General features: G+C 52.3%; 5 protein-coding genes across 5 annotated transcripts; 4 read left to right on the top strand and 1 right to left on the bottom strand.

The window, feature by feature from the left end:
* Positions 1-5,540: 5,540 nt before the first annotated feature.
* PODANS_3_6180 (uncharacterized protein) lies at positions 5,541-7,873 on the top strand (the record flags this gene model as incomplete). The annotated part of the gene is made up of 3 exons (XM_001909386.1): positions 5,541-5,892; positions 6,134-7,729; positions 7,797-7,873. Coding segments are annotated over 3 exons (2,025 nt in total), but the record flags the coding sequence as incomplete, so codon positions are not given.
* A 1,574-nt stretch (positions 7,874-9,447) lies between these two features.
* On the top strand, positions 9,448-12,969 carry PODANS_3_6170 (uncharacterized protein; the record flags this gene model as incomplete). The annotated part of the gene is made up of 1 exon (XM_001909385.1): positions 9,448-12,969. The coding sequence occupies one exon, from the start codon at positions 9,448-9,450 to the stop codon at positions 12,967-12,969; it is 3,522 nt and encodes a 1,173-aa protein (XP_001909420.1).
* Positions 12,970-15,627: 2,658 nt separating this feature from the next.
* PODANS_3_6160 (uncharacterized protein) lies at positions 15,628-16,470 on the top strand (the record flags this gene model as incomplete). Its single annotated transcript, XM_001909384.1, has 3 exons — positions 15,628-15,747; positions 15,831-15,893; positions 15,961-16,470. 3 exons carry the CDS (start codon positions 15,628-15,630, stop codon positions 16,468-16,470), a joined length of 693 nt encoding a protein of 230 aa, XP_001909419.1.
* A 3,107-nt stretch (positions 16,471-19,577) lies between these two features.
* PODANS_3_6157 (uncharacterized protein) lies at positions 19,578-19,973 on the bottom strand (the record flags this gene model as incomplete). Its single annotated transcript, XM_001909383.1, has 1 exon — positions 19,578-19,973. One exon carries the CDS (start codon positions 19,971-19,973, stop codon positions 19,578-19,580), a length of 396 nt encoding a protein of 131 aa, XP_001909418.1.
* Positions 19,974-21,401: 1,428 nt separating this feature from the next.
* PODANS_3_6155 (uncharacterized protein) lies at positions 21,402-22,258 on the top strand (the record flags this gene model as incomplete). Its single annotated transcript, XM_001909382.1, has 2 exons — positions 21,402-21,740; positions 21,797-22,258. The coding sequence occupies 2 exons, from the start codon at positions 21,402-21,404 to the stop codon at positions 22,256-22,258; spliced, it is 801 nt and encodes a 266-aa protein (XP_001909417.1).
* Positions 22,259-26,692: the final 4,434 nt, after the last annotated feature.

Below are 26,692 nucleotides of genomic sequence, written 5' to 3'. Positions count from 1 at the left end.
TTGACGACTCCAATTTTTTGTTGATGTTGTTGGCGAGACCATGGGAGTATGGCCATGTTTGGAGGTTATGACATTGGGGCGGTTCACGATGGCATTGCGCAAAATTGAAGACAAAAGACTTTGGTTCACGACTGCATCGAGAGTCCAACTCGCCTCGTAAAAATGGTTATTCAAGTGTCGTCACCCGATGGTGTGTCGGTGAAACACATGCAGCATCGCGCCTTCTTCATGAGCAGTTGTTGGGCAGTGCCTCCTGCTTGCGCCTTCCTTCAAGCATCGATATACTTAGGCAGCAGTCACCAATCAGGCCAGCCCAATTTGAAGTTGCACTTGTCTCAAACCTTATCAATCCGCTCTTTCATCCCATCTCAATTGTTCTTCTCATGCTATCTCTCATCTTTCGTCATGTCCAGATACACAATCGCCGGTGCTTGGCAGGGCCTCAAGGACACGGTGAAGCCCATCTTATCGGAAGCCTACTACGAAGAATATTACGCGAGAGTGCCAGAGGATAAACCCGTGTCTGAGGAAGAACCTATCGCAGTTCGTCTGTCCATTTAGAGTTCATAATCGCTGTCCGTTGTACTGACTGCGATCCAGGATCGCGAAGAGAATGTGGCGGTAACGGAACCTCATCAATACACGCCGTTTGTCAGACTCGACTACCGGCGTCAGGCTTCTTCGTCTGTTGCCAGGATCTCGTCAACAAGATATTGAATGCGAGCTGTATGTCACCGAGTTAGCCGCCCGCGGTTGACCGTTATGAAGCCCTCTCCTACGTGTGGGGCGATGCCTCGCCGACGACCCCTATCCAGGTCAACGGCGACACTCTGCAGATTGGCCTGAACCTTAGAAGCGCCTGTTGAACCTGAGGCTGCTTGGCCGTCCCAGAGTACTTTGGGTTGATGCAATTTGTATTAATCAGCAGGAATACGACGAGAAGCCTGGTCAGATCAACATGATGGGCCGGATATATCGCAGTGCATCACGATGCGCCGTCCGGCTCGGCAAGGCACATGTGTCAAAATCGAAAGATGTTCCCCAGAGAAACACAAAGAAAGCTTTTGCTGTTCTTAAGATGCTCGGAGAGGAGGCGGTCGAGATGAAGAAGTTGGGCAAGAAAGTCGAGCCACACCAAGGCGAGATCTACAAGAAGCTGAGGCTGATATGAATGTGGAGGATGCCGTCTTTGAGAACAAGTGGTGGAAGGGAGTATGAACTGCTCAGGAAATCATTGTCGCCAAACGAGCTCTAATGGTAAATGGGCCGCATCAGATGGAGTGGGATTTTTCCGTGACGCCATTCAGCATGGCTTGGATCTGATCTGACAGCCTGGACCGTCAATGTTCTCGGGGTTGGTATCCCGCATGTTACGGCAGTGTTTGAGGACGTCCAACGGATTCGGGACTTGGCAACAACACCAAGCTCAAACCCTTGCCGATGAGCTTTTCGGGTATTTGATCCATACACGGGCGCGTGACGCTTCCGACCTTCGAGACAAGATATTTGGTGTCTTGGGCTTTTCTGGTGGTCGGTTGAAAGATGCTGGGGTCGCACCGGACTACCGGTCTACTGCCGCCCAGGTATGTCGGGATGCTGCTATTCGAATCATTACTGTTTCTGGGAATTTTGATATCTTGGGTCTCTGCATCCGAGTTGAGACGCCAACGGCACCCAGGGGTCCCTCATGGGTTCCAGACTGGAGCGTACAATTCGCGATCGCTTCCCCTCTGGTATACGACGCACTTGGACAACCTCGGAGTACACATGCTTCGAAGGGGTCACCGCCTGTATCTTGGCGTGCTCAAGGACATGTGATCGACATTGTTGGTCGTCTGGCCCCCATACAGAGCCAATTCGACATTGTCGAAGGTGTGCCTTACACAGTGGAAGAGGCAGGAGAGACTTCGAGATTTAGGGAGTCCATGGTGGAGTTGTTCGGCATTGCTTGGAAGACCTTGGTTGCGAGTATCCCCTTTTTGGCCGTCTATGTTGAGTGGGAGAGCTTTACAAAGGAGCTCCATCCAACGAATCCTGACCCCATCTCAGAAGATGCCATGTCAATATTCTGCCAGACATTGTGCACCGGCACACTTATGCCCGGTGGAAGAGAGGAGACGGAAAGGACCTTTCATGACTGGCTTCCTGCTCTATCAACGATCAGGAGGCTTATGGTCATGAAGGCAGACAAGAAGGCAGATAAACTGTTCAAGACGGCAAGCTTGCTTGGGTATACCAGGAAGAGGCGGCAAAGCTACGGGTACTTCATTCCGTACTTATCGCAAGTGAAGGAGCGGAGGATGGCAGCCACAGTTAAAGGATATCTCTGTCTGCTTCTTTGAAACACAGAACCGAATGATCAAGTTCACATTCTGAGCGGTGGTAGGGTGCCTGTGGTTCTTCGACCACGCAGTGACGGAACGGCTGAATTCATCGGCGAGGCTTATGTGCATGGAATCATGAATGGCGAGGCTTTTAAAACAGAAAGCTGCACCGACGTTAGAATAAGATGAAGCGAAAAGACTGTTGAGTAGACTGGGGTCCCCAACATGTCGATGCCGTCAACGTCGCAATATCACCGTTGAGGCTGGCTCGATCGGAGCTCAAACACGGGAGCACTCGGCACACCTTTGAACGCCATCGACCCAACACGAGGGAATGGCACCTCCACCAGCCATTGGATTCTTTTCAGAAGCACCTTGCTGCCACGAGCCCATCAATCTTCCAGCCCTTCGGGCTGGAAGCCCGCACGCTCATCACCCCCACCACACTTCGGACACGAGGTTCTGTCGAACCGAGTTCTATTGGCTTGGCGGCCGATCGAAGCTGGCTTGTCTTGAAGAAAGTGCGGGTGGCGTCGACACCTTTTTCCAGGTCGCCGACCTGGGCTTTTTCACCATGTGCAGAAAGGGGTGGGAGTGGCTGCTTCTAGTAGGGCTGGAGAAGCGCCCCTTCTTCCGACCCGATCGAAGCAAGACAGGAGTGCTAAGAATAGATGTCTTTCTTTCAAGATGCAGGTCCGGGATCGTATGCATGACTGTCAAAATGCAATGATTCGACCACCGCTTTATGTACGGTTCTAACCCCCTAACCTTTGTGCCTGGTTGGTAGCTAGAAGGCCGCGTCACCAGAGAGGCAGACCACTTGCTCGGAGATGTTAGGACCGGCTTATCAATTCCGGCAGTTGTCTTTTTACTTCTCTATCAGCCGCAGCACTGGGGAGGGGGATTGGTTCGACTTGTTCAGATTGTTCGGGTGGAAGCATGGAATACAACTGTCTCATGCCGCCAACCATCGACTGCAACTCCTGCGGCTGGATTTCGAGAATATTTTCTGGGCTTCTATGGGGGCGAGGGGGTTTTCACCGTACACCTAGGATCTTTTCAGCCTCCTACTCCACGAGAAGGATCAAAAGCGGTGGTGGCTTTTCAGCCGCTGTGATCACAGGATGTGTGTGTGGCTGGGAGGAACCTGGGATGACCTCATGGCTTTGCTCCTCCTCTTCCTCCTCCTCCTCCTCCTCGATGACGCACCATTGTTGACGGGTAGTGAACAACTGATGAGTTTGCCAAAATGACGGTGAAACCCAATATCTTCGAGAGCCCAACTGTGGGGGTGGGGAGGGGGGAAAGCTGTAGTAGCAAACATGACCCAAGGGCCAAAGCATGAGCTTTTCGTTTCTATTTAGCAAACATTTCGAGGGTGCAGGAACCCCTCCCCAGCATATGTACTGCATCAACACACGGCAGGTTTTTTTTTCCTCTGTCTGGTTGCCGTGACCTGACCTGACCTGACCTGACCTGACCTGACTTGACCCTGGGTGCGGGTGGGAAGGTCTCACTGCGGGAAAATCTGTGCGAGGGGGTGTTCATTGGAGGGCAGAGGGAGGAGATGTAATTTTGCTTGTACGTGCATGGAAAGGTTAATAAAAGGTTGGGCAGGTTGGTTGGGTAAATGGGGGGGATTATTACACCGAAGTGCGGTGATGTGCACAACGGATTTTGGTGAGAGGAAGCCCTTTGGGTAGGTGATGAGGAGGAGTTACTTAGGTGGGGAGCGGTTGTGAGACTGTGGGCTGAAATTGGGAGAGGCGGGTTTGTTCGACGTTGGGGGAAGGGGAGGATAACACGAGGTTTGAGGGTTTCGTGAAAGTTCCCCCCAGGCTTTGCTTGCTGGGTTTGAATGGTTGATGAGAGAAAGGTGTGATTTGGTAATGGGTTTGGACAGGATGGTTGGGTCATGGAGATGGGAATGGAGATGAACCTACGACAACGGACGGGAAGGGGAGACGGTAGAACACGCCATTCGCCGTTTCATTTTTCGGCTTTCGCGAATCTGGGATCGACGGTACAGGCTTGAGATTACCAAGATTTTACCTCCGTTGGGTGTGTGTGGGCGGGACGGACGGCAACGGACGGGATGGAGGGGAGAAGAGAATGGGGACAAGGGGTTGTGAGAAGGCTGCAGGAGGGCGAGCGGTACCTGGATTGTTTTATGCAAGCCTACACGGTAATCCACATGGCCTTTTTTTTTTTTTTTGATCGAGGAGAGCTGATGGTGTAGTAGACGGGGTTGCGTGGGGAAAGAAGGAAGCCATTGGGTGAGAGAGAAGAGGCGTGAGTGGCGCACAAGGAAGGGCGGGGGGGGGGACGGGTGGTTGCAGATTCGTCAGTCTTCGACTATGTGAGATTTTTTGTCCTGCATTCCGGTCTTCATACGAGACTATTCTCGTCGGGCGGCGGGATGGTGCAGCGGTTGTGTAACGGTGAGTCCACTTGTCGCCAAGGGGGATTTGGCTTGCGAGTAGTGGGTATCTTGTACCTACCATCACGCAGGTGCGTGTGTGTGTACCTTGCTCTTCTTTGATCCGCGTCTCGAAAACCCCGTCTGTCTAGGGGACCCACTGTCTGGAACCAGCACACACACACACACACGCACAGGAGGTGGTGGTGCCGCCCGTCCTCCCGTTCAGAAATGGGGCACTGGGGGCAGCCGTCTGATCTCTGCTCATCTATCGTACCTCTGGGCAACGCTGTGTTGCCATCGCTCAGCAGTCACGGGCCTGGTACTTGCCCCATTTCGAGAAAACGGGGGACACAAGATGGGGCTCATCATTTTGTGAAGAGGGAGGGGGTGGTGATGGGATATATAGACTGGGAATGCTTTTTTTTCTGTTGCGCCCGTGCCCACCTTTTTCTGACCCCTTTTCCGTTTTCTCTCACTTTTCCAGATTTTTGTTTCGTTTTGATCACTCTGATTCGGACCTGTCACATCGCGACTTTTCATCATCCATCAAACGGACACACGGCTTGCCCACCTTACCTTGCCTTGCTTGGGCATCTTTGCTTTTCGGAGGCAGACAGGTATAACTGAGACTGTTTGCCTCCGACTTGTTCGTTTGTATAGGGCTTATTAGGCTTGAAGCACAGCAGCTCAATCTCTTTCTTTTGGGGACAAGGCTTTTATTTGGGGGGGAAGGCCGCATGGAGTTTTGATCTGGTCAGATCACCGACTACTATTACTACTACACACCGACATAACCTCGAGAAATGGAAGGATCAAGAGTAGGGATCTCGGTGGAAGGGGTCGACCAGCAGCACAACGAGGAAAAGGACGGCAGCTGCGAGTGTCATATCAACAAGGCGGAGATCCAAAAGGGGGCATGGAACGAGGACAGGAGCGAATGCATATCCAACTGCAAGACGCAGTTTCTGCAGTCGATAAGCCCGGGATGGAGCGAAGCGGCGTCGGGATGGGCGGAAGTGTGCGGCAATCTCAACTCGACGAGCAAAGGTGTCGAGGTTGCTGAATACAGGTTTTGGTCCCTTTACTGGTGCGACTCGACGTTTTGCGGGGTAGCGATAGACCAGAGCAGGGGACTGGGGCAAGATCGTGAGTAACAAGAGAGCGGAGGCGAGGTGGTCTGATTTTTTGTCTCGGACGAGAAGGCTAAGATGTGGTACACAGCGAATGTTGATTCGATCATCACCACCTGTGACAAGTGAGGCCTCCTCTTTTTTTATGAGACCAACTTGGAGGTTGCTGACGATGTTTTGCAGTAATGGGTTCAAACCGATTATTGATCCTGGACCACCGCACGAGGACTTCAAATGCAGCACCGAGGGGGATGGAGCGGGTTCGTGTACGGACAGTTCGTTTTCGAGGCTGCAGCTGACGTCGTCGGTGACATGGGAGTCTTCGGCGTTGCTGCCAACGGCAGCATCTGCGACGGCTGTGGGTGTGGGATTGGGTTCTGTGAGCACGGTACAAGGTACGACCTCTGTTTTGCAAGAGTCTGACTTTTCTCGTCCTCCACTGGCAAATACCTTCATGGCACCAGAGAGCCAACAGACGGAGGCTGTTCCCCTTCTGCCCACAACAACCCCGACGACGGCAGAGATATTTACATTCACGGCAGAAACAATATCGACCTCATCGGACCCAACAAAACTACCGCCAATGAACGGACTGGAAACAAGTTTCCCTGTCCCATCATTTCCCGCGAGCACATTTACTGTCTCGTCAATATCCTCCCTGACGACATCGACATTATTGACAACAACTTCGACATCATCCACTTCATCAGCCACACACCCAGCAGCATCAAAAACATCCACTTCTACCTCTGCCCCTGCCGCCTCAGCAACAGCAGCCGAGAACGGCCTTTCCAACCCAGCCAAAATCGCCATCGCAGTCTGCGCCACCATCGCCCTCCTCATGCTCATCTGCGCTCTGTTCCTTTGCCTCCGCAAGCGAAAACGCAGCGGCGAATCATCGCCCCCCCATCGAAGCCTCCGCTCCCGACTAGGCCTCAACAATGGCAAATGGGGGGGCGGCAACAACCCAACACCGCTGATCTCACCGGCAAGCTCCTTGATGGGAACAACAGCCAACAACCAAGGCATCACCCCGCCTCTCCGCCTCCGCCAGAGAAAATTCATCCCTTCTCTTTTACCGTCTATCCTCCGCCCAGGAGGAGGGGCCCGCTCGGGCTCACCCCCTTTGACGCCCCTCACGCCGCAGCACAGCACAGGCGGGGTTTTCCCGTCAAGCCCGATTTGTACCCCCACGACTTCGAAGCTGGTTCCTAGACATGAGAGGACGCCTGGGGGGTACACGGGTGGGTTGCCGCCTATTCCTGCGCCAGTTCCGATGTTTGTGAAGGATTGTGGGAGGGGTAGTGGTAGTGCGGCATCTTCCATGACGGCGGCGACAACGAATAATTTCTCTGGTGGTGGTGGTGTTGGGGGGGGTTTTGAGAAAAGTCCATCATCATCGTCACCTGCGCGTCCGAAACGACCGCATGATGGACCGTTGGAGATTCCGGATTTGTTGGTTGGTGGTGGTGGTGGTGGTGGTGGCGGTGGTAGTAGTACGGGGAGTTTGGTGTCGCCGCCGTTGAGCCCGCCTCCTACTAGGGCTTTGCCGGCGACTCCTCCGGTCGGAACGACAAGAGCGGGGGGGAATGGGAATGGGAACCATTGGTCGGTTGTGTCGTGTTCGTCGAGTAATTACTCTAGTGAGGCGGGTAATGGTGGCAGGGTGAAGGGGATGGGTTTGGGGGGAACGCTGTATCATCACCAGAGGGGGAGTGCGGGGGTTGGGAAGGAGAGGGGGAGTTGGGGGAGTTGGAGTGGGACTACGGCGCAACAGCAAGGGACAGGGACTATTGGGAAGGCGATTGGGAGTGTGAGGGATAAGGATAGGGTTGGGAAGGGGGAGGAGGTTAGTCCGAGGAGTAGTAGTAGTAGTAGTAGTGGGAGTAGTGATACTGTTACTGGGGGGACAGTGAAGGGTCAGACGACTGGGGGTAGGGGTGATGTTAGTAGTTTGGGGGAGGGGGGGCGTATTTAGAGGGCTAATAACTAGGTAGGTGCCTCAGAGGGAGTAAGAAGAAGAGGGTATACCACGTGTGACTTGTGGTGTTTTTTTCTTTTTTTCTTTTTTTCTTTGGTGGGGTTGGTTGGACATCAGGTTTGTTTCTTTTTTTTGTGATACAGAGTATCAGTTTCATGTTTTGACTTTTTGTTCATTTACACTGAGCATTTAGTGATAGGGAAAGGGGGGTAATGATTTGGAGTAGGGGTAGGTATGATACCAGGGTTTTTTGTTGTTGGATACACATACAGAGAGAAAAGACAAAGACAAAAGATGTTTTTTTTTTTTTTTTGGAGATGAAAAGAGAGATGGAAAGAGAGGTTAAGATAAAAGCTGCTGGTTAGCTAGACGGGGTGTTGGGAAGCTGAGGGGAAAGTGTTTGAGAGGAGAGAGGTGGAGTCGGTATAGTAACAGAGATGGAATTACTCGGGGTGGGAGTGCCTGTATGGAAGGGTTGGATATGGCAACAGGGAAAGTTAGATAAAAAGAGGTTTCGCAGTTGTAATCTTCAAGGCTTTGATCATACTATATCTTGTTGCCTCGGCTGGACTTGGTGACGGAAAGCTCCAGCAACAGCTGGCTGAGTTGGCCAGACCACCGGATACTGAGAACAGACTGCTGTGTTTTGTTAAATAGAGGATTGTTGCTGCAGAGATGACGCTGGTTATTGAAAGAAAGTTGACGCCGTTGATGGTACTCGAGCACAGGACACCGTACCAGGGACGAGCTCGCCTTGCCGCTACGGCCCAGAACACTGAATGGGCCGTTTATGTGTTTTTATGTCGTGCTTTCTTCAATGCAAGGGAATCGTCATGACAGCGGTTCACGAGCGTGAGTTGGTGATGTACAAGGTAAAGATTGTCAGGACAAGGCGCGACGGGAGAAAGGATCGACAGCCACTAGTAGTGGTGCGCAATGCAGGTGAAGCTTGTTGTTCGGCAGTTGGGGCTTAGGTAAGGATTTGACTTGATTCGGAATTGCACTATCTTAATAGTGCGAGGGGGAATGGGTCGAGCATTGGGGGGGAATGACAGGATGAAACGGGTACTAAAGAGGATGAGGATCGAGGCTTAGATAGGCAAACAATACTCTAGAATTAGTTGGGATAGTATAGGGGAGGGAGGTGGTCTTGGTTGGGGTTTTTTCTTTGAGGTTTGAGGTTTGATGTTTGGTGTTGCTGGAGGAAAAGCACGGGCCACGTTTATGGATTGCGTGGTGGAAGAGGAGACAAGTTAAAAGATGCCTGTCGCTGCTGCTGCTGCTGCTGCAAGCACTTGACTTGCCGAGCAGCTCTGCCTTGCTGGAGTTACAACTGCCCGCCGCATTCCCAACGCCGCACGCCCGCCGCCCCTATGACAACACCAGTGGTTCATGCGACCTGACTGAGAAGTCCTTTTGCGACAGCAGCAGTGTTTTGTTAATACTTTTACAGACAACCACCGACAAACACCCGCCCTCACAAATTGTTTTCCAACCACCAAGAATCAAAACAATGCCACCCCCCCTCTTCTCCTGCCACTAAGCCTTCGATCCCCATTTAACAACACCACAGCACACCGCACCACCACAATGAACCTCTCCCCCCCTCTCGAGCGCACAATCTCCCAACAATCCCACACCTCCGCCCGCTCCCGCAACACCTCCCGCCGCCCAGCAGCCAAAAAACAACAACCCCCCTCCAGCTCAGCAAGCTCAGTGGTAGGAGGCGAAGACAGCAAATCCCTAACCTCCTTCCCCTCCTTCTCCCCGCGAGAAGAAGAAACATGCTGTTTCCTCAACAACAACCAACAAGAAGAAGACAGTGGCAACACTCCCCTTCCTCCTCCAAGCAGCACGACCCCCTCCCGCAAACCATCCGCCTCCCTCTCCGAAATCGACCAACAACCACCCCGACTCGAACCCGAACAAATAATCCCCACCTTGCTAACCACTCCTCACACCGCCGGCCCTTTATTCGAAGACTCCCCCCCCTGCCGCAACCGCCTCCCCGGCGCGCTCCACCACGCCGATGACGGCCACATCGAGCGTCTAATCGCCAGACAGGGCGGGGCCGTCAACCTAGTAAGGCAAATCGCAGAGGACTTAGCAGCAAGGGACGCGCAAATCGCTCTGCTCCGTCGTCGGGCCGACGAGAGAGAGCGGGCTCTCAGAAAAATCATTCTCGAGTGTGGGCTCTCCAATCTTGATCTAGAGACCCGGTTGAGGGTGCTGCTTGAGGAAGGGAGGAGTCAGAGACGACAAGGAAGTGGCGAGGAGCTGGAGGATTTGATCGGGGACGCGCTGGAGGGGGATGTGAGGCTTGATGCGACGATAAAGGGGAGGGTGATCAAAGAGCGGGGTGCAAATACTGGACAGCAGCAGCAGCAGCAAAAGGGGACGGGGAGGGGGTGGAAGGAGTATTTGTGGGGTGGGACGGGTACTAGCAAGGGGGATGGGAAGGGGGAGACGACGGCGGTTAAAGGAGGGGCGAGGCAGTCGATGCCCGAGGATTGGTTTAAACCACCAGCGGAACAGCAGGAGGAGCAAGCACAACAAAGCTCCAGTAGGGCTTCAAGTGTGAGTTCTGCTCATGCGGCGAGGAAGCCTTCTCTGGCGAGCATGGCGTTGAGGCTTGTTGCTGGCGGCGCAGCGGGGAATAGGGATAACGAAGGCAGGGGCCGTGCTAGCAGCGCTGCTGCTGCGCAGGCGGGGGGTCCGCTCAGGGGATCGAGCGCTTCCAGTGCGAAGACTACGGCTTCTAACCGGGCCGTGTCGGCGCAGGCTGGCGGGCCAAAGGCGCTCATGCAAATGAGACGAACGACTGCCGGTGGGAGCACCAGACCGATGGATATCCCCGCCAGAGGACAAGTTCCCGAACGATGGGACACCATGGGGGCGAGCCCGGGAAAGGCTGCGATATTACGACATCAGAGCTATGGACCTGTCGAGATGGACACGATCCTCCCGCCCGAGGCTCAGCCGCCTACGCTGACGCACATCTACAATAACTTTGTCGGGTCGGAGTATCTGACCGATCGGTTTGGGTTTATTTACGACCAGAGACGGAAAAAGAGGCAGAGGGAGGCGGCGCAGATGGCGAAGCAGGGGAAGAGGGGGAGTAGGACGGAAATGTTGACTAATGGACGGGGAGGGATGAGTCCGGTGATGGCGGGAGATGATGACGGGGCGAGTAGTGGGAGGTGGGACGTGTTGAGCGAGAGCGGGAGGCCGGACACGCCGTGCTCGGGGACCACGACCGAGGAGCAAGTGAGAGGTGGAGGCGGGAACGAGGAGAACGCGAAGCCGAAGAGGTGGCAGGATTACCTCAAGATTGCGACGTTTCCGACTGAGTTGCTCTCGCACACGCCGCTGATCAGCGCGCAAGGGTTCGAGGTTTTGGAGGGAGGGGAGGTGCCACCACCAAAGTCGCCGGGGTATTCGCCGAGCATCATGTCGGAGGAGAGGGGGTTTTTGCCTAGTGCTACCACGACGACGGTGTCGATCGCGCCGATGATGGAGGAGCACCAGGAGCCGGTGGTTAGTTCGGTCTCGAGCTCCTCGGTGTCTGCCCCGGCAGGGGTTGAAGAAGAGGATGGGGGGACGCCTCCTGGATCGACGACCCCGGCGAAGGAGGATGCCGAGCCGGTGAGGTTGCTGTTGGAGAATCTGAACAGGCTGCATGATTCGCTTCAGAGGGAAAGGACAGTTCGCTGGAACGAGTTTCTTCGAAAGGTCCGCGCCGAGAGGAAGCGGGACGGCGAAGCTGCCGCCGCCGCCGCAGCAGCAGCAGCAGAAGCCAGATTCCAACGAGCCACGGCCGTCATGCCGGAAACTCGCCTCGGAGACGGGGAGCTCATCGGCGTCGCCAGCCTCGGCGTCCAAGGCAAAGTCGGCAGGGCAAAAGCAACCGAATTCCGCTCGCTCTTGCTGGGCGGCATCCCCGTGGCCATGAGAGCCAAGATCTGGTCAGAGTGCTCCGGCGCAAAAGCATTGCGCATACCGGGATACTACGAGGATTTGGTCAGCCGCCCCGGAGAGGAAGACGACCCCCAAGTCGTCGCTCAGATCAAAGCCGACATCACGCGCACCCTCACCGACAATATATTCTTCCGCAAGGGGCCCGGAGTGGGCAAGCTGCACGAGGTTCTGCTGGCCTACTCGCGCCGCAACCCGGACGTGGGGTACTGCCAGGGGATGAACCTCGTCGTTGCCAATCTTTTACTTATCACGCCCTCGTCGGAAGACGCGTTTTGGATCCTCGTCGCCACGGTCGAGCAGATCCTCCCGTCGGGGTACTTTGACCACTCGCTGCTTGCGTCGAGGGCAGACCAGGTCGTCCTCCGCCAGTATGTCTCTGAAGTGTTGCCGAAGCTGTCGGCGCACTTTGACGACCTGGGCATCGACCTCGAGACGATGACGTTTCAGTGGTTCCTCTCCATCTTTACCGACTGCCTGTCCGCAGAAGCGCTGTTCAGAGTCTGGGACGTGGTGCTTTGCACGCCGCACGACGGGGGCGCGTTTCTGTTCCAGGTGGCGCTCGCGCTGCTGAAGCTGAACGAGGGCCAGCTTTTGGGGTGCGGGAGCCCGGCGGGGGTGTACACGTACATTAACCATCAGATGACGAACCATGCTATTTCTATTGACGGCTTGGTGCAGGCGAGCGAGGGGTTGAGGAGGTTGGTGAAGAAGGAGGATATTGAAGCCAGGAGGGAGAGGGCGATTGAGCTGGAGAGGGAGCAGGTTCGGTTGAGGGAGGAGGGGTTGGCGGAGCGGAGGAGGGTTCAAAAGCAGGATAAGGTGAATGGCAAGGGGGGGAATAATAACAGGCCGAGGGCTCTGAAGAAGGAGAGCAGTCTTTTGGTTTTGGGGGGGAGTGGTGGTGGTGGTAGTAACAAGGCGGGTGCGGTACCCGCTGTGGTGAGTGGGGAGATGGCCAGTGGGGCTACGACGCCGAGCGGGATGGGAAGTTTGAGCAGGGTGGGCAGTGCTTGTCCTAGTCCCATGTTTGGACCTGAAAGGGGGGGACTGGGGAGTAGGAGTGTGAGTGGGAGTGATGGGTTGTTGAGTGTGGAGGGGTTGGTGGGGATATCGAGTGGTGGTGGTGGTGGGTGATGAGTTATGATACAACAGCATACAGCACAGCACAGCATAGCCGGGACGGCATTTCCTTTTGTTGAGGGTTATTTTTTTTTTGGCAGTGGGAAGATTGAAGAGTAGCATCATATCCGTTTTTTTTTTGGGGGGGGGGGGGAGTTTAGGGAAAGGAAAGAGAAGATTGGCTGCTGGAGGGACATGGGAGAGGGTGTGGAGGTGGCTTTTTTCTTTCTTGTTGTGGTTGATACCCCCTGGTGGCAATACTATGTGTGTTGTGTAAAGAGAGGAGATATAGACATACAGACAAGATATGAACGCTGAAGAGGAGAGCTATGGCTTCTGCGTGTTGAGTTGGATGTGCTGGTTTGCATCCGGTGTTTTGCTGTGATGATCTGACGTGATTTTACGAGTTCAGACGCACAACCGAGGAGAAGAAATGTTTATACAGGGAGCATGAAACTGTATGGAAGGAGCCATGAGTGAACGATATGGAAGGAGTGATGATGGATGGAGTGAGGAAGGTACGATTGGGGTATTCTTGAGACGGGAGGAAGGTGCTTCTACTGGTGAGGGAAGGTTCTATGGTGGGAGGGAAGGGGCCATGGTGGGGAGAGGGAAGGTGCGAGGCAGCATGAAGAAGGGTCTGATGCGACGAGGGCTTTCAGGTAAGTCCTTGGGAGCTTGCCGACATGTTTATGGGTCTGCTAGTTGTGAGTGAGATTGTGGGCCACGAGAGAGCTAAGGCACGGTGCTGATTGAGTTCTGGTGAGCATAGCTACAGCCCCCAAGCAGACTATCCAAGATGACTGCCTCATCCACGAAAACGATCATTCTCATTCATATATTGTAAATTGATCAGCTCATTCATCAAAGCCTCGCGATTCTCCTTGCTGGTTACGGAACATGGAAATAACTGCCGGCTCCAAGCCTCTCTGCATCGAGAGCCTCATGAAACCTAAGCACAAAAAAGCTCCACCTGTCAAAAAAGATAATCACCTCTTGGACTCACCTCTCAAGCAAGGGGCATACCGACACATCGCGGCTTGGAGCGGTCTTGGCCTGCCAGGGAGGGGTTGGACTTTTTTTGGCCCTTGTTCAGCGTTATCGGATCACCGACCGGGTTTAGCTACCGGGAAGGAAGCTGCCGCGGCAGGGTGGGTCAGGGACGAGGGCGAATGCACAATTCATTCATTCAGGCGTGGCGTCTTGATTTGTTTGGTGATCTCGAGAGGTCAAAGTCCTGGATGAGGATTTTGCCTCTGGAAGAGAGCTATTGATGGTGATTGCGAGGTTAGTACGTAATTGCCGTCATAGCTCCCTTCGGCGGGAACCGAGTTGAGCTTGGCTGGGCCATGGTTCTTCCTGATCTGGATGGCCTCTTGACATGACTTTGTCTGTTTCAGTCTTTGACGTTTGCGTTGATTATTGTCGAATTGGGGATCCATATTTCTGGAACACCAAGCATAAAGAATAATATGCTACACTGGGATTTATTGATGGTCAATGACGTTGGTGATCTTTTGGAGGGACGGGAATTGAGTTTCAACCCAGGGGGAGTGGCGCCAACGAGTCGGGCGATGCAGCTACTTGCGCTGAATCCCTCGTATGAAGCTGGGAAAAAGAAAAAAGAAAAACAAATAGCGTTTTCGCTGTTCGAGAACGTGGGTTGTTCTGAGGGAGGTGGTTGACTTACATGTGATCGAGAGACTGACAAGGGTCTGGAGGATCAGCGGGTCCTGGGCTAAACCGGAAGCGGGTTCCTGGTTACTTGGGGGGTCCTTTGGACTGGTTCTTTCCGATGCCACTGACATGGTTTGGTGATGCATACGATGCATGTCACTCTACAGGCGAAGTGAGGTTGCAGAAACATGCCACTTGTTGGTTTGCGCGGCTCGACGCCACACCAAGTTGCTTTGCAGACGGGCCTTCCGGAGTTTGTTGAGGCATCTCTCGGAGGTTGAGCTTGACTCGAACAAACTGCCTCGGTCAAGTTAATGGTTGTAAAGAAGACGTGGGCGATCGAAAGAGATCCCATGGCATGGTGTCGATAGGTTTGTGAGACGGACTCGAATTGGGCTGGCAACGGCTCGGTATCTGACATCGGACAACGCTTGCGCGACACAGGGGGACTGCCGCCGTCGGATGTGGGATCAGGGCGGTTACCTCAGCCTGAGGGATGTGTAACCAACCCAGGAAGCTGCAAGCTGGCTGCATCATCAATCAAGCTTATCAGAGAGGACAGAACCGCAGGAGGAAGATGATGTCTCTGATGCTCTTTGTCTACTAGCCATCTGCACACTAACCAAGCAATATCCCAATTGTCCCTGTCAATCTGAGACCAGTATGTCGGGAGATTTCCCCCAGGCTGTGGAAAAGCAACGGCCAAGGCTGTGTGTGTGTGTCCGTAGTGCTTTTTCACATGCCAGCGCAAAAAGCGTGGTGGGTGGATTGATGGTGGGGGTCTGTGAAAAAAGTGGGGTCGATAAGGGAGCTCCCTGTTGCGCAATTGGGGGGGGGTGTGCTATGCCTCGTCTTAGTGGTTAGTTCGACAGTCCCGTCACACGCTGGCGATAAAGATGAATTAGGAACTGGACCAACTTGGACCGCTTGGACGGCCGGGTCCATGAAAGAAAAAGTTTGGGTCCAAACGGTGAACTTGGTGCGCCCGCCTGTCACATGAAATACTACTTTCCTGGCATTCCATCACCGCATTCCTCCTTTTCCCACCACCATCTCTCGTCTTTTCTTCCTCGCCTTCCATCATTGTCATTGCCCCCGCCCAGGTATATATTTCAGGTAGATCCCTCTTCCATTCATCTTCCTCTTGCTTCACTCCTTGTCCATTCCACTCTTTCGTCAGTTCTAACATGCCGCACAAGGTCTACAAGATGCCTACCTCCAACGTAGTGAACGGCGACTCCTCTCACTCCGCTACCATCAGGGTATGTTATGATAACACCATCTCCTCTCCCAATCCTTCAACAAGCAGCTTACCCCCATGTTCAACAGCACCTTCTCACATACCCCTGCGTCCAAGATGGTGTGAGAACAGTCAAATCGACTTCCGTCGGCTCCAAGGCCGTTGACCTCAGCAATGGTGTCTATCAATCCCTCGCCCAGAACGTATTCCCCTACCTCGCCGGCCCTTACTCATTCGTCGCCCCCTACGTGGAACGAGTCGACAGCGTAGGCGACAAGACCCTCGAGGTCATCGAGGAGAAGTTCCCTGTCGTGAAGAAGCAGCCGGGCGAGATCGTCGAGGGAACCAAACAGATGATCTTCTCTCCTTATCACGCCGGCCGCTCCGTGAAGGAATACGTTCTCTCCATCTTTGAGACCAAGAAGCAAAGCTGCGGCGACTCCTGGACCGCCTACCCCACGGCCGTTGTCGCCACGACCTTCTACCTCATCGGTGAGACAGCCATCAACGCCGGGGATTACATCATCCACAAGAAGGAGGAGGAGGAAGGCAAGACGGGCGCTCAGAGGCCCGCTCAGAGACCCGCCAACGCCAACTAGGCCCGGCAAACTTAATCTTCAAGTGGCTGGCAGGTCGGGTGTACAACCATTGTACTACACTTAGTTCATGGCGACAAGCAGCGACTGATGATACCCGATACCCCAATTTCTTTCGTCTTCCTCTTAGTCATGTAAGGGGCGGCAGCAACAGCTTTATCCTTTTTTTTTCTCTACCCTGTTTTGACACGACAACAATTATCAAACTCGGCAAATCTGGATATGGATCTTTCATCTTCACGGCCTAATCGTCTTGTTCGAAACAATCACTCTTTTTGTTTTCATTTTCGTTTGTTCATACGGCATCGTTGACTATTTCTTTTTTTTTTTCTGTTGGGTTAGGTAGGGAGGGTGACGGAGAGAAAAGAAAACTGTTTGTTTGTGTCCTGTTTTGTTTACTACCAGGCAGAAATAGGGGGTTTTTTTTTTGGTCTGGATTTCAATTGTATATATATTTGGAAAGATAGATGGGATGAAATAGATGGTTATGAAAACGGTTCATTACATTTTGATATTGTTCGCGTCGGTATGCATGAAGCGTGGGTGTGAGACTTGAGTTGAGATGTCGACAGAAGGAGAAAACGGTCCGGAGGTGGCGGGCGGGAGGCTGGATGAGGTGTCTAAGATGTCTCAGATTGTGCAGCCGCAATGCAAGGGGTCTTGAAGAGGTGGGTGGGTAGTGAGTGAGTTTTTGGTTCCTGCATATCGCTTGAATCATGGCGGATGATGCCTTTTTTGCCTCATGTTTTGTTGTGATTGCGGAATTGGTTTGGAATGCATGTGAAGCGGATCTTTGAGAATAGGTCTTGCTTGCCCAAGAACAACACAGCAACCAAGAGTATTTAGCATTTAAGAGCTCTCCTATCGTGTCCGGAGACAGTCGACGACCGGGCCCATCCATGTGGTACACAGTGTCACGGGCAAATCTTTTGGATGTCCTATCAAGGTCAAGACCCTCACATAGGCTTTCATGGAGCCCTCAAGATAACTTACCTCTTCCACAGGCGAGTATCCAGATGATGCTGTCAAAGCCAGGAGGATGTGGGAGCACTGCATGATCACAACCGGACCGCCAAAACTCGTACATGTTTTAAATTCACTATTCTCACCATCCGAGGTACATCTGAGCAAGCTCTATCCCTCCCTCATGTTCATCTTAAATCGCATACAATAATCTCATTACACTAGCTCTGCACCCTTCGCCAATGCTACAACCCCAATATCACAAAACCCCAACCCTCACGTCGTTTTCCATCGCCCCGCCAACTAACTCCACATTCATTATTTACTTTACCCCTTACATGAGATGAGCCCCATCATCCCCATCACCACCACGGCGCACGGAATGTCCTGGAAGCATTCGTTCCAAAAAAAAAAAAAAAAAAAAAAACCAAGGTACAAGTCCAAGCATCCATGTCATCGACGCTGATGTCCTCGACCTGGAGAGACATATTGCCGTTGGGGATCCGGTTCACAAAAAGCAACCGCTCTGTGTGGTCTTGGCGAGATTGGCGAAAAAACGATCCCAGGCCGTTCAGCATCACAACACTGGTAGGTAGATCTGGCTCCCTGGACAAGAGGTAACATGACTTCTCTCCATTGACCCCCGGTTTGGCCGCTCTTGGCGGCAGACCAGGGCATCTCCATCTTTTTGTGCTGCTCGTCGGGGGGCAGAAGTCAAGCGTGCGGCGGCGGGTGTTCGAGGTCAATGCCCTCGGGAGGGGGAAAACCTTGATCGTGCGTCCCGAGGCTTCCTTCCCACGACGGTGCCTCATGCCAATCCGTGGTCATCTTCCTGCATCTGAAGCAGGTCTGACCATGACGAATGAGGGGTTCCCACTGGGTCGGTCATGGCGCACTTTTGTTGGTGTGAAGGGGTGAGTGGGTAGGTGGTTGTTTAATTGACCAGACGGACGGCACACGAGGGAGGGTGGAGGTAGGGAGAGGAGGGAGCGCGCCGTGCAACGATAGCCGACTATTTTGTCCTGGAGTATAGTCAGTAACGTGTTGAAGTGAAGGGGAGGAACTTAGAGGTCACATACCACAGGTACAGGTTCCTGTTGTAGAACTTGTGAATGCGGACGGAAACCAGGTGGGCGCAGGCTGTTGTCGGCGTGTAGGAGGATCCATACCGATTAGCATTGCCGAGAGGGTTGAACTCGTCGTAGAATTTGAGACGGTCGTGGCGATGATGGTGCGCTCCAGGGTCAACGACAGGAGGGGAGCTCCTCACAGCCTAGGTGTGGGTAGGAGGCTGGGATTAGTTTGGCGAAAGGTAAGGTTGCTAGATCAGGTATGTGAAAGGGAAATGTAGGGCGGTGGCCTAGTGAAGTCACTGCCCGCGAAAGAGAGGCCAAAAAGGCAGGTAAATTAGTTGACAAATTGATATTACAGTTGGTTGTTGTTAGTTGTTCGGAGTAAAAGTAAACAGTAAGCAAACCCAGCCTTAAGAGCAAGTCAGGTGTGGGTCTGGTGAAAAGCAGGCCCTTTGTAGGTGCCCCACAAGAAAAGTCGTATATACAACATGTGAGAGGGTGGCTATGGTGCCAGATGATGAAAGGAGAAGGAGAATTGGGTTGGATGACACCCGCCTTGGCTACAACACGCCCATCGCGCCCCAGAGATTCACACATGTCCGGAGGCAGCTGGTTGGTGAACTTGGTGGACAGCTATGAAGGCTGTCTGCTGATTCATTATCGATGTTGAGCTGTGTGAACCGTCTTGGGACGCCCTGAATTCCAATGTATCTGGTGATGACCTCGGAAGCCTGTCCAAACTTTGTGTTGGGCAGTGGTTGTTGGTTCGTAGCGGTCCCACCGGCTTCTCCGCTACCTACTTTCTCTGGTGTAAAATCAGGTGTGAATGTGTGAAGGTAAGTCTCTAAGGTAGGTAAGCAGATAACTGTGGACATGTGAGTAGAGAAAATATATATGAGTTCTAAACGTGTAGCAGAAGCTGATCAAACGAGTAAAAACAGGAAAGGAGTGCTCAAGACCCAACAATCAAGGGAAACTTTTGACTTCCATAGGTAAGCTATTGTGGCAACCATCTAATCATCCATCTCCCAACTGCGATGCTCCTGACTCCAAGCCAAAATAGATATCCTCTCCTCAAGTTGTGCTTTGCTTGGGAAGAATCTGGCAGTTAACAATCCCAGATTGACACTTTCCATTGGAATTGGCGGTGTCATCCTTAGGAAAGGTATAAACCCTCCCCTGGCAAGCCTTGAACCACTCATGAGCGTACTTGATCTGCCCGTCTTCCAGATCCTGGTGTGGGTTCCTGCAAGCTCCGTGTGCGTTCTTGTCCGGGCAAGCAATAGATTGTGACCAAAGCTTGGGGTTGTCACAACCAGACAAGAACTGGCCATCGGCGGCAGCAGCTCTGGTGACATTGCGGGCTTGGGTGACCTTGGTCTCGAAGGTGGTTTGGGAAGCAGGGAGGGAGGAGGCAAAGATGGAGGTCAGGGCCGAAGCAACGATGAGAGGTGAGGCGAGGAATTTCATCTTGGGGGTGATGGTGGATCGGGGTATACACCTAAATAGGGAGGGATGCCTTTGCTGATAGAGTGGAGGAGTGAAAGACCGGTTGTCAGAGGTCTTTGTTGCTGGATGTTCGTGAGAGAAAGAGAATGGGTAGTGGCAATGAAGCACTCATTGTATAGATCTTTGACCGGGGAGCAAATCTTGATACGGGACTTATGATTCGCTACGGTGTTGCCGGATGGGGCAGAGGTCTTGTTGAACTATTCACTCGTGACAGTGAGCCACTTACCTCCTTACTCCAGTGAGGACTGTCATGCCCACAATCCAGAGCTTGCTTGAGCAGTCAAGAGTCTGTATGATCATGTTCTAGCGAGCTTCTTGCTCTTGTATAATCTAAATGACAGACTTATCGTCATGCTGAACAACTCTCCTACCCCACGAGGGCTGGTGACTGGTTGGGGGGTGTGAAGATGATAAGAGTCAATCTATGCTGACTGCTCCTTGCTCACCGAAGGGGCCGTATCATTGTCATGGACAACAAACATGCTATGGCTATCCTCAACACTTGGATGAACCCCATGCCTTGCGAAGGCTTGCTTGCCCCTATTCCAAACATTGTGCTAGCGGAGTCCCGATATGGACCTCTGTTGCTCTTCTTGGCAGTTAATATTGGTTTGCTCAATACCCTGACGTGAAGTAAGTGCTCTTTGGGAGTCAACAAGATGTGTTGCTCACTACTGTCACAGAGCCTATGCGGGTTGTCAAGCTTCGCATGGGAACAAACACACCCTTCACTGTGTGACGTTTTGACCGCTCCTCAACATGATGAGCGTCGTCTGGTTGTTTTTAAACCGCGCGCGGAAGAGAATTCTCTGACCCTGCTCTTCACCTCAACCAGCCCACTTTGCTGCTGCTCTTATCTCCACTGAGAACGTCTCTATGGAGAGGTTCATAGTTTTGTCTGAAGTATTCTGCGATCTCCCCCCTGATATCAACACACTCTGATCTCTAAAAATGCTGGCTCCCTTACGATAAGACCGTGTAACTGCTCCTATTATCTCCACTTGAATCCAATATCAAATGAATCTGATGAGAACTGCTCACTGCGCCCAAGCGTTCCAGCCCCGATCCTTAAGTATACAATGACTTTTTACTACTCCCCTGAATCCTCTTTCTCTTCCCATCAGCGAGCAGCAAAGACACCCCAGAGAACCTGTTCTCCATCCTTGTCGGCAACAGCCTTTGCCATCAGTTCACAACACCCTCTACACCTTCGCCAAAGCCTGTTCACCACGCCCTACAGTACCTTACCTGGCACAGTGATGTCCTTCACGCTCTCTACCCTCCTGGCTTCGGCCGTTCTCCTTTTCACGGCTGCTCTCGCCGTGGATATTCCCTACGTCGCCTCGGACGGCTTCAACTTTTCCTACCACGACTACCACAAGTACCATGACTGGCCCCAAGGTCTCAGGCATCCAGGGCAAGGAAGATGCCACCAACCCTTTCTTTCCTATGCCCATCACCACATTCGCTACTTCAGTCACCACGGCCGCTCCCAAGTTCTCCGGCATTGTGGGTGCTGATTGTATGGGTTTGGGCACAGCAAGCGGCGGCGCTTTGGACGACAACCGCACCCTTGACCCGGCAGTAGCGGCGACCGTCACTCCTCTTCCCTACGGTGGCTTCTGGACGATTGTCTTCGAGAACAAGGCTGAGAAGGCCCTCCAGACTATGCACACCAAGAACGAACACAATTTTGATTCCGGAAAGCCCCCTGTGCCTGATCTGGTAGATGGGCAGCCTGCTCCTGGTCAGTTGGCTAATGGAGAGAGAGGCCAGATTAGACTCCGTACCGACTACTCGGGCCACATCGCTGTTGTGGAAGCGGGCAAAATCAAGAATGGGCGGGAGAGTCATGTGGGAACTCTCCCTGGAGAAACAAGGCTTGGCTTTCGGAGGGGGCGATACCAACGTCTCGTATGTCGACGGATTCAACTTTCCTATCATGTGCCGTTGCAATGGCGTTGAGATTGCCGGCTGTAACGACAATTTCTGGCTACAGGGGAAGCCCTGCCCTGAGGAAAACGGCCAAGGGCCTTGTATACACCCTTTCAGAGAGAATGGGGCTGCGACTTCAGGCCCCGAGTGGTTCAAGCCCTGCGAGAACAAAGCCTACACCTATCCCAACAACAACCAAGCCAACTCCAATCGCAAATGCCAGTCTGGAACCGTGGTGTGCACAATCAGCAAAGGCAAACCTTAAGGAGTCCAGTTTCGACGATCGGCAGCTTAACAAAGAAGACTGAAGCTTAACCCGGAGGAACTGAATGGGTGGATGGCTAGCGACAAGATTCCCAAGGAGGACAAGTTGATAGCTCGGATCAGGGTTAACAAAAGCTTAGACAGGCCAATTATAAACTGAGATACCCAAAGTAATCCGCGCTTCAAGATCTTGCATGCATGTAAGCTCGATAAAGTGATTCCTGGTATGAGGAGGCCTAGAATTGACCATCAAATGTGATGTCGCGATAGCCATTAGATATACTGTAGTAATCCCGCACGTGTGAACTGAACTTTAGACTGTACGAATTGAAGTGTAGGTAGACTTTGTGAATTGACAACGTACCATATTGTACCTGCATTGTATAATCACTACAGGTCCCAACCTAGTCGGAGACTCCTTGTATTCCCCAGACCAATGACTCATCCAGGCAGGGTGGTTAGAGCACGCAGAGCAAGCCACTTGCTTGGGACAGCCCCCTCCTCAGCCTCAACCCTAACCCGAAAGGAATGGAAGTTTTCCCAGCTGACCCTCGATGCAGCCAATCAGGAGAGGCTAGTAACAAGGGCGTGATAAAATGGGGAAGATGGAGAGGACCTCTATGTTTGTCCCTCTCTTTTCGCGAGCTTTTGGGCGCGTCGCGGGCCATGGACCACCGTTAAGGTGACTCCAGAGTCGGGTTTCGACACCTGAATTCGTGTGAGGGACAGGCTCTGCCACCAGAAACCAGCAAGCTCAAGCTGATTTACAACAAAAACAACATCTACCGCAGCCAAGCCATCCTCGACTTCAGAAAAGCATGCCCAACCTGCAAAGGGCCCTGTTCCAGAAAATGCGCACAGTGCATCGAAATGGAGACATGGATCAAGGAAAGATATCCATACACGAAACATCCTCTGGCAAATCTCCGAGATTTCCCATGAATTTCGCTTTGATGAGATGGAGGCATACCTCAGGGTTGCTATCGCCGAGAGGGTCAACAGAGCCTATGAGGTGACAGACAGCCGTTTGTACCAGGCGGACAGAAGGCGGTTGGCTGCAGAGTGGCCTTGCCCAGAAGGACATTGGGGAGGCGTATCCGAAGGCGACGCAACGGCGGAAGGCCAGTGAGAGAACGGGGATACGACATTGGGACCATGGACTTACTTTCACTTGGTGGGCGAAGATAAGAGGTGAATGTGGCTGCTGGCTACTATGATTATGACTTTATGACTTTGTGTTTCTTCTGGGCTAGTTATGGTCGGTTTACAGGACAATTTCATTTTTCTTTTCGGGTTGGGTCAATGCTTCGCAAAAAGGGGGTTTGGAAAGGGGTTTTTTTACTTTCACGTACATGGCTACTCAGTTAACCCAATGTCTACCAAGTACACGTCAAAATACATAGAGGGACCTCGAAATTGGGGACATGAATATGTGTATGTATGATGATGATGTAACACACCATGCCAAAACTTGAACCCAACTCCACATTTTCTCTAACGTTTGTTAGGCTACATCTTAGGCCCAGAGTAGGCTCGAGACTTACCAACGCCGGCCTTGTAGGAACTGGGGGTCAAGTACAGTGGTTATCACTTTCCATCCTCCTCGAATCACATCCACTTTCTCCACATATCAATTAAGCTTTCTTTACTCTCGGTGAAATTCTTGTCTTCAGTTACACGTCTTGTCCCTGTTTTCGGCGGTCCACTGAACCACGCAACCTACGAGAAGAGGACTTGGAGATCCATGTGAAGTGATGCAGCATAGGTAGGGATTCGGCACATTACTTCACATGTAAACAAAATATCCACGCAGTCACAATAGCTATAGCCAGAACAATGGGCCGCAGAACTATGTAGTTTGGCCCTTTCTCTGTATCTGGTGTTGCAAAAAGATCCTTGCTGAATAAGGCTCCACTTATGGTAAAGGGGCTAAAAGGGGCTTGTTTACTTTTGTGCCCCACTGTTTACCCGCATGTCCCACATCTAACCAGACGACATCCCAGTCTATACTTACGGAGCCGAGATTTGTCTCTCACTGATGAACTCCATCTCGGATGAAGTTGTACGCTCCAATATGGCACCCCACAGCTCGGAACACGCTTCTTCTGAGCATCGCTTTCTTGTACACATACTCAAAATCCTCGGTTGTTGGGAATGGCTTTGACAGCTGAGCGAACTCGATTTGTTCAGGAGTACGCGGCCCATTATTGCGTCTCCGATGGGGTGGGCAGATCATTGAAGTCAAGGTCCCTTCTGATTTTGAGAGTTCGTGTAACTCTGTCGATGATTGCGTCGATTGCGTAGGCCAGAACCTCATCGTAGTGGAAAACCTACGATGTTCGGACGAGCTTCTAGAGAAAGGCTTCGCTGTGAAAGGGGAGTCTGGCCCATCTCTCCATGATCTCACATCGTTAGCAGGGCGGAGCTTTGGAGTGACGGGCGAGAGCTGCGCAGGTCATGCAAATGACCTTGAAGTTTGTGATCGTGTCTTCGTGATCACTCTCAGCCTCGTTGTTGAGGGGCATCTTAGGGATTGTAGTGTTGCGTATTTAATACCGGAGAACCGTTCGAGATGGGCAGAAGTGGGCAGGCTTTGAAGAGGATCGAAACTTGGAGGAGGTTGATAGTATCAGCTTGCACACATTTCTCGTTAAGCTGGGAAGGAGTACTCTGATCCGGAAGGGGCCTGTTTAGCTCTTGCAATTCCTAGATAAGATCTCTGCAAGTGGATTCTTCTTGTTATCCAAGATTGCATAATTCGTCGAGTTATACAAGGCTCAACTTCGCCAGTCCAGGGGAAATCATCAAGTGTGACAGTGATGTCTTCTATTGACTGATACCCAAGTCTGCTATCACCACATCTCGTCATTCGGCAACCTCCTGACACCCCGAAGCTAATCCATCTACCCCCCTTCCACTCAACTCATAGATTACTCACCCACAACCATCTCCCACTGCCCAACCGTACACCCCAACTGCCTAAACACCACCCTCCTCGTCAACGCCTGATCATACACCACTTCAACATCCCTCCCGATATGCCACACCATCGCCTGCTGGCACAACATCATCTGCTGTTCAGTCTGGGGAACAGCACGACGTCTAAAATGGGGAGGAAGTCCTTCAACATCATCATCATCTGGCTCAAACCTGAAAAAATGAGTCACTCTCGCCACGAGTGCGTCGTGGATGTGGGCGACAAACTCTGGCCAGTGAAACACCTCGGAGATTCTGACCAGTCTTTTGAGAGTGTCGACTGTGTGGTTTAGGTTCAGGAAGCCGACCATGTTGCAGCATAGAGGGCAGGGAACGGGGGGGTTCAGGTTGAGGGTGGCCAGAAAGGGGCAGATGCTGCATTGGGAGAGGAAGTTGTGCTGTACTTGGTGACGGTAGAAGTTGATTTCGGCTTGGGCGAGTAAGGACATTGTTGGTGGGTTTTGTGATGGTGGTGGCGGCTGTTTTTGATGTGCTGGAGTCTGCGTAGGTGAGAAAAGGCTGAAAAGGGAGCAGAGATGTGTGGCAGTGGATATAAGCCAGTTTTCTGTGTTTGTTGTTGTGAGTAATGGGTGTTGGACATGTCAGAAGAACCAGCTGGGACTAGTGATGAACCTTACCTTGACAGTTACCTATGTGACACATGCCTAGGTATTTAACCTACCAAACATTTGCTTTTCCATCCTCCACTGTCGATCGAGTCCATCAGAAAACTTGGCATTGAACCAAACTGTCTCTTGCCCACAAGCACCCACCCTCAGCCAAAGCACCTTAACCACGCACCGACAATAGGCTCCGCGATACCCACGTCAAACAATGCGGCCGCCAGGTGACCACTTCCATAATCAGAGACGCCAGGAAGCAATCCGGAACTTTACAAACCAGTAGCCTTATTCTGCCCAGCCCTGTACCTTCATCGAGCCCCCGGCGAACCTCATTTCTGCCCGTACTGTGACAATATTGCTGTGGAGGGCTGTGTTCCGGGAGGTCGGCTGCGGTATCGCGGCATTTGACCTGATTGAGGGGGGCACTTCTTATATCTGAGATAGCAGCAAGGAAGGAGGAGACTGGGTGGATTGATAGTATGGATGACCAATATCTTTTACGTCTTTCTGGGTGCGGAAATAAAAAATAGATGTTGTTCAGGAAATAGGAGTCACGTTGTGTGTGTGCATTGTTTGACCCCTGAACTCTGTTGAAGAAGGAATTTTTAAAGGCCTTTTCCTCCTTTGCTTCACTCTGTTTAACTACCAGTAAATGAACGTGTTAGAAATAATTCTAAAAGTCGTAGCTATGCAAAACCAAAGTTAAAAGTTCATCCCAGCTTTGATAAAAAAACTTGGACTCCCGCAAGCGAATGACGCAACTCAGTCGGCCGATAGAAATACTACCGCGTACACGCGCGAGCGGGCAAAGCTAACGTGCGGACGCGAGGGCAAGAATGGTCTTGATTCGGTGTGCTGCAACTCGCACCATGACGCTTG

This window comes from Podospora anserina, chromosome 3 (assembly GCF_000226545.1).
Source record: "Podospora anserina S mat+ genomic DNA chromosome 3, supercontig 2".
In the NCBI taxonomy this organism is placed as follows: Eukaryota; Fungi; Ascomycota; class Sordariomycetes; order Sordariales; family Podosporaceae; genus Podospora; species Podospora anserina.
The sequence above is the reverse complement of the archived record's forward strand: the minus strand, read 5'-3'. Positions and strand labels throughout refer to the sequence as shown.